Source organism: Microcaecilia unicolor, chromosome 3 (genome assembly GCF_901765095.1).
Source record: "Microcaecilia unicolor chromosome 3, aMicUni1.1, whole genome shotgun sequence".
NCBI classification, from domain to species: Eukaryota; Metazoa; Chordata; class Amphibia; order Gymnophiona; family Siphonopidae; genus Microcaecilia; species Microcaecilia unicolor.
This window is the reverse complement of record NC_044033.1, coordinates 175,112,852-175,128,549: the sequence shown is the minus strand read 5'-3', so window position 1 is coordinate 175,128,549 and position 15,698 is coordinate 175,112,852. Positions and strand designations below refer to the sequence as shown.

Sequence of the window (15,698 nt, the reverse complement as noted above, 5' to 3'; positions counted from 1 at the left end):
TTCTAACCTTCCTCATGATCAAGGATACCCCACGAGGTGAGATTTTGCGTGGAGCCCCAGATCTTTGTCGATTGACAGTCATTTTGTACTTCTTCCATTTTCTTACTATGGCACCAACAGTTGTCTCCTTCTCGCCCAGCGTCTTACTGATGGTTTTGTAGCCCATTCCAGCCTTGTGCAGGTGTATGATCTTGTCCCTGACATCCTTAGACAGCTCCTTGCTCTTGGCCATTTTGTAGAGGTTAGAGTCTGACTGATTCACTGAGTCTGTGGACAGGTGTCTTTCATACAGGTGACCATTGCCGACAGCTGTCTGTCATGCAGGTAACGAGTTGATTTGGAGCATCTACCTGGTCTGTAGGGGCCAGATCTCTTACTGGTTGGTGGGGGATCAAATACTTATTTCCCTCTGCAGAATGCAAATAAATTCATATACTTTCCACAATGTGATTTTCCGGATTTAATTTGTGATGTGCTATCTCTCACTGTTACCAATAACCTACCCTTCAATTATGGGCTGCTCATGTCTTTGTCAGTGGGCAAACTTACAAAATCAGCAAAGGATCAAATACTTATTTCCACCACTGTATTCAAATTGTGCTTTTTCCTTGCATCTACAAGCTGCTTAGAAGTTGATGGGGATAATTTTAATCCTTTACTCTGCTCTCCCTTTAAACATTCCTGGCTTTTTTCCCACCATTGTTGAAATCTCTGTATTGGGATTCCCTACGTGTCCTGTTTCAATAGTATCCTTCAAGGATACTCCACACCAAACCATGTGCTCCTGGGTGACTGTCAGCTTTCCCTCCCCATTCTAATTTAAGAGCTGCTCTATCTCCTTTTTAAAGTTAGCACCAGCAGCCTGGTTCCATCCCGGTTGAGGTAGATTCCATGTTTTTGGAATAGGCTCCCCCTTTCCCAGAATGTCACCCAGTTCTTAACAAATCTAAATCCATCATTCCTGCACTATCATCTCAACCATGCATTGAGACCTCAGAGCTCTGCCTGCCTTTGGGAGAAATTCTGGACTTCTTTGCCGGATGGCCTGAACAAAGGTTTGGCACTGGCTTCTGTAAAGGTGCAGCTGGCAGCTGCAAGCATGTTACAAGGGCATGGTACAAGGGCATGCTTCATCTGGATGTGTCTTGTATTCTTAAAGGGGTAAAGCATTTCAGGCCCCCTCAGAGGCTAATAGGTTCTCCATGGGATTTAAACCTGGTACATATTAAAAGCCTTTTCAGGTGATGTCTCATGAAAAGGTAGTGTTATGTCTGGTACCTTCCTTTTTTTCTAAGGTGGTTTCTCTTTTCCATGTTAATCAATTTCATTCTCAGTGTCTAAGGAGGAAGGAGACAAAGCAGAGACGTTGTCTGGGTGTTAGGAGAAATGGCCACAGTGGCACAATGGATTAAAGAAGCCATAACATCAACATACATTGTTTGAAGGCAGCAGGTGTCTGTAGCCCTGAAAATGCATTCTACTAGGGCACAAGCAGTTTCATGGGTGAAGTATAGACTAATTCCATCAAAGGACATTTTGCAGGGTGCCTACATGGTTGTCATTGCATTCCTTTGTGCATCACTATTGATTAGATGTGCAGGCATGTCATGATGTGGCCTTCAGGGCTAGTGTCTTGACAGCGGGTTTGTCTGGATCTGGTCTGGAGTAATGATGAGGAAGGAGAAATTTGGTCTTACCTGCTAATTTTCTTTCCTTGAGTCCTTCCAGACCAGTCCAGAACCCACCTGTAGTTAAATGTGGTAGGTCAAGAAGAATATGTTCAGAGGTAGGAGCTAGGGGTATTTCTAAGAGTTATATATTTTTTTCTCTGTATTTTATTGTCCCTGCTTCATGAGGGGATTAATTGCATCTGTGTTTTGTTAAAGAAAAAATGACTAGTTGTGGACTGCATAAAACCCTTTCAGTGTGAAAGATATTGAACTAATAGTTCTAAGTCTCCATCTGCTAGCAGAAGAGTGTATGCCTATGGATCTCAACTGGTTTAGAGGGACCCAAGGAAAAAATATTATCAGGTAAAACCTAATTGCTCCTTCTGTTGTAGCCATCTAGTAGTTAATTTATCTAAAAGTGGGAAGTCTCAGCACTATGATAAAATAAACGAGGGCGGGCCTGAAGCCAGGACAAACTGGATTCATACAATGGGTGCAAGTAAAGTATTTATTATAAGCATCAGGAAGGGGCCCTGTTCCATTCACATGTAGGGGAAAGAAAATAAACACAAAAATGTTCCTTAAGGTTGCCAACTGTATCCAGATTTGCATGACAGGGGTGAAATTTGTAAACCACTTAGGACCTGTTTGGATTTTGCGGTATATAAATCTCTGGATTAGTTTAGATTATGTAGGCTTACTCCATTACACGCAGGGACTTGTAGTTCTGATTTCCCCACTGCATCCCCTAAGAAAGGCAAGACTACAAGTCCCTGCATGCATTGAGTTAAACCCAGGACTGGATCATCCCTGTTGGGCGAATCTGGATCCAGTTGGCAACCTTACACAACAAGGTTCTTCAGTGGCCTGCTCCTGCAAGGCCACAGCTTACACTACTGTCACTCAGCACAGGAGCACACTTTACTTGTCTCTGGCCCGGTTCCCCAGAGTTACCTATGTAGTCTCTAGCAGTTACTTGGGTCAAAAATCCAAAGTTGCAAGGTTCCAAGTTGAATTTAGCCTACCTAATCTAAACTAATCCAGAGATTTATATACCGCAAAATCCAAACAGGTCCTAAGTGGTTTACAAATTTTAAAACTGCCATTACAGAGCATAATATAAGTGCAACAAGCTAAAAGAAATAAACAAGAGAAAACAAAAAGAAATACAATGAACCTAAATTAAAATAAAAATTACACTGATAACCATTTATCAAAGTGATAGGTTTTCAATCTCCTCCTAAAGAAGTAATATGAAGAATCTAACCTAAGGTCCAAAGGCAACTCGTTCCATACTGAAATTGAAAAAAACAAAAAATAAGTTTTCCAATGCTTATTACATTTTTTGCCACTAGGTGAGGTGAAAAATAGCAACAAGAAACAAGAAAAATTCAATTGTTCAATCAAGATAACAAATACTGAACCATAAATTGCCTTATGAATAAGACACAAAACTTTAAACATCTCTCTTGCATGCAGTGAAGAGCTCTCAACAAGGGAGCGACATTATCAAACTCAGTGCAACAGAAAATCATCCTTGACTGTAGCAGTTGCAGTTCACACATTGGCAGTGGAGGCAAATGCATTTGGGCATCGCTGCTTCCATCTGGTCATCCTTAACCTAGCTGTGCCCTAGGCTGTTATACTTCCTGGATCATGCCTTCTGGCTCCACCCCTCTATGTCACTTCCCCCTTGGACAGGATTATGGGTTTTAAGGTGGCTCTAATACTGTGAGGGAGTATCCTTAAGGGGAAGTGGCAGCATCCTATAGACTCCCTCACAAGCACCGAAACCTGGATAACTAATGATCTTTTAAGTCTCTCTCCACTTTCTCTCCTGGATTCTATATATGGTGACAAAAGTTGTGTGTGAAAATCAGTGTGCATTGCTAATTTTTGTGTGCAACTTATAAGTACATAAGTAGTGCCATACTGGGAAAGACCAAAGGTCCATCTAGCCCAGCATCCTGTCACCGACAGTGGCCAATCCAGGTCAAGGGCACCTGGCACGCTCCCCAAACGTAAAAACATTCCAGACAAGTTATACCTAAAAATGCGGAATTTTTCCAAGTCCATTTAATAGCGGTCTTTGGACTTGTCCTTTAGGAATCTATCTAACCCCTTTTTAAACTCCGTCAAGCTAACCGCCCGTACCACGTTCTCCGGAAACGAATTCCAGAGTCTAATTACACGTTGGGTGAAGAAAAATTTTCTCCGATTCGTTTTAAATTTACCACACTGTAGCTTCAACTCATGCCCTCTAGTCCTAGTATTTTTGGATAGCGTGAACAGTCGCTTCACATCCACCCGATCCATTCCACTCATTATTTTATACACTTCTATCATATCTCCCCTCAGCCGTCTCTTCTCCAAGCTGAAAAGCCCTAGCCTTCTCAGCCTCTCTTCATAGGAAAGTCGTCCCATCCCCACTATCATTTTCGTCGCCCTTCGCTGTACCTTTTCCAATTCTACTATATCTTTTTTGAGATACGGAGACCAGTACTGAACACAATACTCCAGGTGCGGTCGCACCATGGAGCGATACAACGGCATTATAACATCCGCACACCTGGACTCCATACCCTTCCTAATAACACCCAACATTCTATTCGCTTTCCTAGCCGCAGCAGCACACTGAGCAGAAGGTTTCAGCGTATCATCGACGACGACACCCAGATCCCTTTCTTGATCCGTAACTCCTAACGCGGAACCTTGCAAGACGTAGCTATAATTCGGGTTCCTCTTACCCACATGCATCACTTTGCACTTGTCAACATTGAACTTCATCTGCCACTTGCACGCCCATTCTCCCAGTCTCGCAAGGTCCTCCTGTAATCGTTCACATTCCTCCTGCGACTTGACGACCCTGAATAATTTTGTGTCATCGGCGAATTTAATTACCTCACTAGTTATTCCCATCTCTAGGTCATTTATAAATACATTAAAAAGCAACGGACCCAGCACAGACCCCTGCGGGACCCCACTAACTACCCTCCTCCACTGAGAATACTGGCCACGCAATCCTACTCTCTGCTTCCTATCTTTCAACCAGTTCTTAATCCATAATAATACCCTACCTCCGATTCCATGACTCTGCAATTTCTTCAGGAGTCTTTCGTGCGGCACTTTGTCAAACGCCTTCTGAAAATCCAGATATACAATATCAACCGGCTCCCCATTGTCCACATGTTTGCTTACCCCCTCAAAAAAATGCATTAGATTGGTGAGGCAAGACTTCCCTTCACTAAATCCGTGCTGACTTTGTCTCATCAGTCCATGTTTTTGTATATGCTCTGCAATTTTATTCTTAATAATAGCCTCCACCATCTTGCCCGGCACCGACGTCAGACTCACCGGTCTATAATTTCCCGGATCTCCTCTGGAACCCTTCTTAAAAATTGGAGTAACATTGGCTACCCTCCAGTCTTCCGGTACTACACTCGATTTTAGGGACAGATTGCATATTTCTAACAGTAGCTCCGCAAGTTCATTTTTTAGTTCTATTAATACTCTGGGATGAATACCATCAGGTCCCGGTGATTTACTACTCTTCAGCTTGCTGAACTGACCCATTACATCCTCTAAGGTTACAGAGAATTTGTTTAGTTTCTCCGACTCCCCCGCTTCAAATATTCTTTCCGGCACCGGTGTCCCCCCCAAATCCTCCTTGGTGAAGACCGAAGCAAAGAATTCATTTAATTTCTCCGCTACGGCTTTGTCCTCCTTGATCGCCCCTTTAACACCATTTTAATGAGCCAATCAGTGCCAATAATTGGCTGCTAATGATCAATTATTGGCATTAATTACCCTTAATTGGGAATTACACGCAGTGTGTATTCTATAATGATCTGTGTGTAAACCCTACAGTGCGTAAATTCATGGCCAGGGATGTTCCAGAGGCACTCCCAGAATTTATGCGCAATGTTACAGAATAGAAACATAGAAAACTGTAGGTAGATAAAGACCGTATAGGCTATCCAGTTTGCCCATCCATGCCAGCTACTCTCTCTATCACTCTCTTAGAGATCCTATGTACTTGTCTGAAGCTGTCTTGAAATATTGTTTTTGCCTCCACCACTTCCACCGGGAGGCCGTTCCACTAATTCACCACCCTTACTGTGAATAAGTAGTTCGTTGGGTTACTTCTGAATCCATCCCCTTTTTACGTTCATCCTATGCTCCCAGAGCTTCCTTTCAATTGAAAGAGACTCGCCTCCTGAGTGTTTATGCCACACAGGTATTTAAATGTCTGTATCATATCTACCCTCTCCCGCCTTTCTTCCGAAATATACATATTGAGATCTTTAAGTTTGTCCCCATATGCTTTATGATGAAGATTACTGACCATTTTAATAGCCACCCTTTGGACTCACTCCATCCTGTTTATATCTTTTTGAAGGTGCAGTCTCCAGAAGTGTACACAATATTCTAAGTGAGGTCTCACCAGAGTCTTATAGGGGCATCATCACCTCCTTTTTCCTACTGGCCATTCCTCTCCCTATGCACCCAAACATCCTAACTTTTGCTGTCACCTTTTCTACCTTAAGATCATCACATATGATCACACCCAAAATATTAAAAAGAACCGGCCCAAGAACCGAACCTTGTGGCACACCACTGGTAACATCCTTTTCCTCAGAATAAGCTCCATTTACCACTACCCTCTGTCACCTTCCACTCAACCAGTTCCTAATCCAGACAGTTACTCTAGGGCCCATACTGAGGGCCCTAGAGTAACTTTACTCATACTACCCCTCTCCTCAAGTTGCTTCACTGGCTCCCTATCCATTTTCGCATCCTGTTCAAACTTCTTCTACTAACCTATAAATGTACTTACTCTGCTGCTCCCCAGTATCTCTCCACACTCGTCCTTCCCTACAACCCTTCCCGTGCACTCCACTCCGTGGATAAATCCTTCTTATCTGTTCCCTTCTCCACTACTGCCAACTCCAGACTTCGCGCCTTCTGTCTCGCTGCACCCTACACCTGGAATAAACTTCCTGAGCCCCTACGTCTTGCCCCATCCTTGGCCACCTTTAAATCTAGACTGAAAGCCCACCTCTTTAACATTGCTTTTGACTCGTAACCACTTGTAACCACTCGCCTCCACCTACCCTCCTCTCCTCCTTCCTGTACACATTAATTGATTTGATTTGCTTACTTTATTTTTTATCTATTAGATTGTAAGCTCTTTGAGCAGGGACTGTCTTTCTTCTATGTTTGTGCAGCGCTGCATACGCCTTGTAGCGCTATAGAAATGCTAAGTAGTAGTAGTAATTTATTAGTCGTCTATGCGGAACCTTGTCAAAAGCTTTGCTAAAATCTAAATACACCACATCTAGCGCTCTCCCTCGATCCAACTGCCTGGTCACCCAGTCAAGGAAATTAATCAGATTTGCATGATAAGGCCTGCCTCTAGTGAAACCACGTTGGCTCGGGTTCTGTAATCCTTTGGATTCCAAAAACTTTCCTATTCTCTGTTTTAAAAGTGTTTCCATTAATTTACTTACCACAGAAGTCAGACTTACCACCCTGTAGTTCCCAACCTCTTCCTTCCGCTTTTTTGGGAGGGACCACATCTGCTCTTCTCCAGTCCTCCGGGACCACTCCCGACTCTAGAGAAGCATTGAAAAGGTCATCCAGCGTAATTACTGGTGCCTTAAATTAGGTGCCATTTATAAAGGGCATGGTTCCTTTATAGAATTGCTCTCAGCGCTTATATTTTTCAGCACTGATTTTTTGACAACATTTATAGAATCTAGACCTTTATGTGTTGAACATTATATGCATTGCTGTGGTCTTGGACATCAAATTTGAAAATTTACCCCAAGGTGTCTACTCAGAGCTGATCTTTGTTCAGTTAGATTGTTAAGTTTCTGTTTGTGGTTCATTCCTTCACCCTTCTGCTCTGTCACCATACCTCATCCTTCATAAGATTTCACCAGCACCAGTTCATAGTCGCCATCTATTACAATGCACTATTGCCATGACTGGGGTGACCAAAGTGCCTCATGTCATTTGGACAGATTGAGTTGGTCCTGATTTTTCCATCTTTGGATTTGTAATTCTGCTTTTCCAGGAAAAATTAGAAAAACAAGTCTACAGATGCAATACTGGCTTAGTCTGTGTCTGATGGCTTGAAGCCAGTTGGTAGCCAGAACCAGGACTGGTCTGGGGTCTCTTTCACACCTTCTTTTGCTTTGCATGGCATGCTTTGTATGAGTTTTTGAGGGGAAGAAAGCTATGTATCTATGAAGTAACGCTAAAATATGCCAGGACTTCAGGTCCAGGCTTGGAACTCAGAGTGCAACATCAGATTTAAACCCTTGCCAGATACCTAAACATTAACTCACATTTAGTTCTTGTGGTTCTTTTCAGACTGACTTCTATCTGATAATACAATAATTTTGCTTTGGCCACCTCAAGCTAATCCTATGAAAATATACTCACATAGAGATCTGGGTCAGGTTTGCCAACTGAATCCCATTTTTAACGATAGATTGATCCAGTTCTGGTTTTACTTGCTTGCATGCATAAATGTGTATTCCTTAAAAAAAACAGAGCTGCCGCATTTTTGTATGCAAATGGGCTAAAAGCAGCACTGGGTCAGCTTTTCCCGAAAATTTGGATCCAACTGATATACCCTTCCAGTCTACAATTTTTCCTATTGGAATCATAATGTAAAAGCTTAGAGAAAGACAAAGAAAGGAAGAGAAGGGACCATTTCCCTACTTTAGCCCTACCCCCTACATTTAACCATGCGGATCGGACAGAGGTGGAAGGCATTTGCTGCACTGCCTCACCAATATTAGTTGACCCACTGATTATATAGGGTGTTGATTTGTGATACTGTTGTGCTGTTTGAGAACTTGTGTTCAGGTGCCTCCATGCATGATAAATGCACCTGACATCTGGTGTGGATACTTTGTAAGCACAGGATATGTCAGTCCCTCAAGGCTTACAATGCTTGCTGAACTTCTAGCTGAAGTAGTCATATTACCAGTAGTTACACTAAAGTCAACCTTGCTGATCAAACTCAAGCTGTGTTTTATTCTTATTTATGCACTCTCATCATTGTCATTACCATTGTTGATCATCGCCAGCAAATATTCCATGATCCTGGTCTTTTAGAACAATGTTTCTCAAGCTGGTGCAGGAGTACTTCTTAGTCAGGTTATCAGGATATCCACAATGAATATACATCAGATACATTTGCAAGTATTGCCTTCATTGCACACAGATCTATCTCATACATATTCATTGTGGATATCCTGATAACCAGACTAGCTAGAGGGAGCTCCAGAACTGCCTTGAAAAACAACCATTCTAGAGTGCAACTGCAAGATCACAGCCTGATGTTCCAGAGTTAGTTTAACTATCTGATATCAAATTCAGCTACATTACCACACTGAATGAAAATAGCAAGGTCATTGAATAAAGGTGCCAACTGACTTCAGTCATCAGGTTCAACTCATGACTTATTGGAATAGAGGCAATCAGGATTATGAGGTAAGGAAAGAGTAATGCAAAACATAAAAGGGATGAGAGTTAGAAATTAAGGATTATTTCACTCATACATGATTACCTGAAGCGATTTGGGACTCACCCTCCTGAAGTGATTATATTAATGCAATGTTTATTATCCAAATTGTACAGGTCAGTGGAGCATATGGTGAATGTCTGAAGTGCCCACTCTGTAGTTAATTGGGGAGTGGTGCTATATTTTAATAGAATCTTATGAAACTTCTTCTCTGCTTGGCCAGTCCTGAGGCAGAGGAATGACACTTGTAGGTGATAACTCTTGCCAGTGTATCTCATACCCCACAGTTTGGCTTCATATATTTTTTTTGTTGATTATTCAACTGACTTTGCATTTTCCTTCTGCAATAAATATCAAACATTGGGGAATGGGACTTGATATAGCACCTTTCTGTGGTTACAATCAAAGTGGTTTACATATTACATACAGGTACTTATTTTGTACCTGGGGAACGGAGGGTTAAGTGACTTGCCCAGAGTCACAAGGAGATGCAGTGAGAACTGAACTCAGTTCCCCTGATTCTCAAACTACTGCTCTAACCATTAAGCTACTCCTCCAATTGATTTTATTCATATTTGCCCTCTTATCAAGCAACCGAGATCTGGAATTCTTTACCTTTAAGTCTTAGATCAATTTCTGACTATGACCTTCAGAAAATAGCTGAAAACTTACTTGTTTGAACGATATTTTGATAATTAATTTTTGTTTTTTTAATTTCATTTTATCTTACTTGGTTTAACTATTGTAATGTTTTTTCTCAGGAATTTGCCTGGCTGATCTAACTGTAAACCGCTTTGAACCAATCTGGCATTTTGCAGTATATATGTTATTATATTGTATTGTACTGTATTGCTGTCTGTGCATTCATTTTTATTATATTTTTTAATTATTGGCCAACAGCTGGTTCGTGACAATGCAGATCTTCGCTGTGAGCTTCCTAAACTGGAAAAGCGTCTTCGGGCTACAGCTGAGAGAGTTAAGGCCCTGGAGGGTGCACTGAAGGAAGCCAAGGAAGGTGCCATGAAAGATAAGAGGCGTTACCAACAGGAGGTGGACCGCATCAAGGAGGCTGTGCGGTACAAGAACTCATCAAGGCGCATGCACTCAGCACAGATTGGTGCGTGAATGTGGCTGATAGTAGCATAAATGGTGGATTGTTGCTGCCTAATGAAATGATGCAGCTGTGTTACTGAGTATCTGCTTTTCTGTAATTTGCAGCTAAGCCAATCCGACCTGGCCATTATCCAGCATCCTCCCCTACCAACCCTTATGGAGTCCGCCACCCAGAGTCCTTCAGCTACGCAAACAGCCTCTTCCAGAATTACCAAAATATGTGCATGCAGCGCTCTTCCAGTTCATCTCTTGAATCTTAGTAAGTAGCAACTGTATGTGCATGGCTGTTCATTTCTTGACAAGTAACCAACCTGCTTATTTTCGAAGGAGAAGGGCGGCCGTCTTCCGACACAAATCAGGAGATGGCCGGCCTTCTACTAAGGTCGGCCAAATTGGTATAATCGAAAGCCGATTTTGGTCGGCTTCAACTGCTTTCCGTCACAGGGATGGCCAAAGTTCAAGGGGGCGTGTCAGCAGTGTACCAAAGGTGGGACGGGGGCGTGGTTAAGAGATGGCCGTCCTCGGCCGATAATGGAAAAAAGAAGGCCGGCCCTGATGAGCATTTGGCCGACTTTACTTGGTCCCTTTTTGTTCATGACCAAGCCTTGAAAAGGTGCCAGAACTGACCAGATGACCACCGGAGGGAATCGGGGATCACCTCCCCTTACTCCCCCAGTGGTCACCAACCCCCTCCCTCCCTTGATTACTCTGTATAAGGACCATTGGCTGACATGCGGCATGTTTCGCTAATGCTGTGTCAGGGTTCGGTCCACGCATTGAACGCCATAACTATATGCTACTTATGTCACCATGTAAATAGCATTTTAGTTATGTCGTTCAATGCGTGGACCAAACCCTGACACAGCATTAGCGAAACATGCCGCATGTCAGCCAACGGTCCTTATACAGAGTAATCAAGTTGACTTCATAAAGCTAGCTTAGCGAGAAAATTGTTCTTTATATATATATATAACTCTTCAAGCAATTGGAAAATAAAGAATTTCTTATAAATTATAATGCTGGGCCACCTGAAACAAATGACACCTCCCAGAGTTTGGAAGGAGATCAAAGAAAAGAAACATTTGACTGCTGAGAATTTCCTAGAGGCCTTGGACTATCCACGTGTGGATGAAAATACTACAGTGTCAGAACAGGTTGATGTTTGGGATACACACTTAGGTAAGACCCTAGAGAAAAGTGTACCACTAATAAAAGGTCTTATACCCTGCTCACAAATGCTCACCTTAGTTCGCTCCAGAACTCTGAACCCTTACATGCGAAGGGCGGAAACTGGAAAAGAGTTGATGTAAATCTCGCCTGTTTGAGGACAGGTTAAATTGTAGGAAACATATGACAAAGTACTGCCAATCCTTAACAGCAGCCAAAATCTAATATTCCAATGCTCTGAACAGGCTGCCAACTCAACCAAGCACCTGTTCAGCACAGTAAGCAGTTTGAGGCAACCACTACAACAGAACCAGCCTTTCCAGTTAAAACTGAACTGTAATAATTTTACTGCATAGTTTGCCTCAAAATCAAAAGTCTCTGTCAAGATTCACAGGCAGTCTTGCCCAGTTTCCTGTCAGTTAACCAGGAGTACACAAACTTGCCCCCTCCTCATACAGATATATAGGAGGACTCTTTTTACCCAGTAACAGAGGAGATATTCACACCATTTCTGCAAAAGCTTCACTGGCTACCAGTACAATACAGGCCTAAATTTAAAACTCTGATCTTCAAGGTCTATAACGAACCTACAGGGAATGGGTCAGAGTACTTGAAAAACATGATCTCCCTCTACACACTTCCAAGGTCGCTAAGGTCTTCTGAAGGAGTATCCCTAAACACACTTTCTCCAAAGGACATCACTCGATGTGACACCCACCAGCAAGCTTTCTCTGGAGTATCTCTCCCATTCTGGAATGCACTTTCCTGAAAGGCTTTGCTTAACACAAGACTATCTCTACCAGTGGTGTAGCCAGACCTGACTTTTTGGTTGGGCCCAGAGCTAATATGTGTGGGCACTGGGTATAGAGGTATGAGAAGTGTTTCTTGGGATACTACAAAATAATGCTGTGAAATCTGTAGCGTACAGAACATAGCTAGACTGTTTCTTCTTACAGCTTTCCATAGGAACAGTGTATTCAAATTCTGGTAGAACCTCAATACTAGCAACAAAAATACCTTCACTATCAGGTACTTTGTGAAGTAAACTAAATCCTGCAAAGAGGCTTCTCAGAGCCTATTTTGCAAACCTTAACACCAATCCCAATAAGAGTACCTTTACATAGGCAGCAGTGAATACATACAACAGCAATACGCATCCCATTGGAAAAGCCAGACAAGTCACCCACACAAACCACATGCCAGCAGAATCTCTCACCTACTCGGTCACATGCAGAGCACAGACCAACCCTCATCAATTACAGAATAAAGGACCAAAAGTTAGAAATTGTCCCGTAACCTGGCATCAGCCCTTCCCTTCTCTAACCCCCCTCCATCCATCCCGGCATCAGCTTTACCCTTCTGTACCCCCCCAATCCATCTCCGTAGCCCAGAATCAGCCCTTCCCTTCCCCACCATCCATCCCATAGATAGGCATCAGCCCTACCCTAACCTCTCACCCCTCCCCTGTAGCTTAGCCTCGGCCCTATCCTACCCCATACCCATCCTCCCATGGTCTGGCATCTCCTCCCCCCACCCTGGACACCAGCATTAAATATAAGACTTTTATTTTTAATGTCCTGGGCACTACAGAGCCCACCTCCACCCAGAAACAGGCCTACATTAAATTTAAAACTTTTTTTTTTTAATTTTAACCTAGTCACTGCAGAGACCATCCCCACCCAAAAACCTACCAAAGCACTATGACAAATATAGTACAACCTTTTTTTAAATTTAAACCTGGGCAGTATTAACATTTATTGATGATGGGTCTCTGAGTAGGGGTGGCTCTTCACTGCCTTGAATGATTAAATACACCTTTTTGTGCCCTAGGCAATGAAGATCCCACCCACCCAGAAGCCCACCAGCATCACCAGCCAGCATTAAACTCACTGACTTCACTGTACACGTTAAAATAAATAAAAATACCTGGGCAGCTGGGCTTTGGTGGTGGCAGGTGGAGCAGAGTGCTCAGCACTCATTATGCCCCACACCGTGTGTGCTGTTGTGGGACCACAGGGTAGTGCTGAGGACTGGGGGGGAAAGGCTACACCGCAGGGCACAGAATGGAGGAACCACAAGTGACACTGATGGCAGCCAGCACGCATGGCAGATTGTCCTATGCAGCACTGCAGTGCCATTGTGTGCACTGAGGGGTCGGGGGGAGAGAGAGCAAGGCAGGCAAAAAGCAGCACAGTGAAACCAGATGGGCAGTAGGTGACGGAGTGGAGTAGCGGCTCGGGCGTGCAGCTGCAGTGCTGCATTGTGCTGTGCTGTGCTACTGCTGGCCTGCTGACAACTTCCGGATCAACTTGGGACCCGGCCCGAACTAAAAAGTAAAAACAAATTATGCACAATACAATAGGCAGGGAGGAGGAGGAGGAGGGCCGGAGAGCTGCCGACTGCCTGGGTGGGCCTGAGCCGAGATTGGGTGGGCCTGGGCCCACCTGTAGCTACGCCTCGGATCTCTACCTCAGGTGAAAGTTTGGCTCTTCTCTCAAACCTCAAATGGAAGAAGCAACTAACTTGCTTATCACACAATCATGAAGACTAGCACCAGCTGCACATACTATTGCAGGACTTGCCTATCTACTCATACCCTAGCTGAGCTCATATTCATGCACCTTTCTGACTTCAAGAACAGCTTTCTTTAAATATTAACATTTTTATTGTGTATTCTGCTGACTTGTAAGTAGCATACCATGAGGGGCATTTTCGAAAGAAACGTCTAAATCAGAATGTGGACGTTTTACAAAGACGTTCAAATTACAAACAGGAAAGAAGGTCGTTTTCGAAAAAGATGGACGTCTGTCTTTTGTGTTCGAAAATATTATGGACATCTTGTGATTTGAACATCCTTTTTTTTGGTCCATTTTCGAACAAAAGACGTCCAAATGCAAGCCATTCAAAACAGAGGAGGAGTGGCTTAATGGTTAGTGCAGTAGGCTTTGATCCTGGCGACATGGATTCAATTCCCACTGCTGCTTCTTGTGACTTTGGGCAAGTCAAATGCACAAGGGGCATTTTTGAATATGACATCTAAGTCTGAATTTGCACGTTTTACAAAAAAAATCAGAACAAGAAAGGTCATTTACTACAAAAAAAAGTCAATCTTTTCCTTTTGAAAATGCTGTTTGGAAAAATGTTTTGTGATTTGGATGTTTTATTTTTTGGTCCATTTTCAAACAAATACATCCAAATGCAAAACGTACCAAATACACAAGAAAACCCACAATAAAGTGAAACCATTCACATGTTCTAAGTGTGGTAAAAGCTTTGGTTGTAATGTAAATCTCAAAGTGCATCAGAAAGTCCACACAGGAGAGAAACCATTTGCATGCAGAGAGTCAGATAAAAGCTTTGGTCAGAAGGTAAACCTCACACTGCACCAGAGAATTGTTGGATTATTTGTAGTAAATAATTAGCAGATTGTTATACACACAGCTTCAGCTTAGAAATGTTAATTTCTTTTCTTCATCTCTCTCACATACACCCCAGAATAATTCACTGCTGAGTCACTTTAAAGTGAAGTAACAAAACATCTGTTTACTCACAGTTTGTAGTTAGATTTATATTCAGACAGGCTTATATAAACATAATACTATACATTTGGATTATCAGCTCTTTCCATGTGCTTAGATGGTAATGGATGCTCACACCATAGATCCTCAGCTTAGGAGAGACCATGAGCTCCATGTGCTGTGCCTAACCCCCACAGGAAGTTGCATAGGTGTGACCTCTCTAGGCAATTCACATCAGAGGTCACAGAGTAATCACAGAGAAAAAATTGGTGACAGTCAATGCATGTAAAATACAATACATTATTCCAACAAACCCCTTCTCATGCATAACTGTCATGCAATTATTAATTCATACAAAGTCCAAGCTTTATTCGCAGATTCTCAAAACGTTCTCTGGGTAACGGTTTGGTCATGATGTCAGCTGTCATCTCACTGGTGTGACAATAGTCTAGACTGATGACCTCTTCTTTCGCCAGCTCTCGCACGTTGTGATATTTCGTTGCGATGTGCTTGGTGCGTGACTGAACCTTGTCATTCTGTGACAGTCTGATGCAGCTCTGATTATCTTCCATTATCTGGATTGGTCTCTGTTCAGCTATTCCAAAATCCAGCAAAAGTTTTTCAATCCACATCAGTTCTCTGCATGCTTCTGATACAGCCACATATTCAGCTTCTGTAGAAGACAGACTC

At 42.8% G+C, this 15,698-nt stretch overlaps 1 protein-coding gene across 2 annotated transcripts in view; it reads left to right on the top strand.

Moving 5' to 3' along the window:
- KIF5A (kinesin family member 5A) overlaps positions 1–15,698 on the top strand; it is a 165,338-nt gene that overhangs the window by 136,939 nt on the left and 12,701 nt on the right. For both annotated transcript variants that reach the window (XM_030195222.1, XM_030195221.1), the window contains 2 exons: positions 10,111–10,327; positions 10,429–10,582. In XM_030195222.1, the coding sequence (XP_030051082.1) occupies positions 10,111–10,327; positions 10,429–10,582 (371 nt within the window). The remainder of the gene's footprint in view (positions 1–10,110; positions 10,328–10,428; positions 10,583–15,698) is intronic.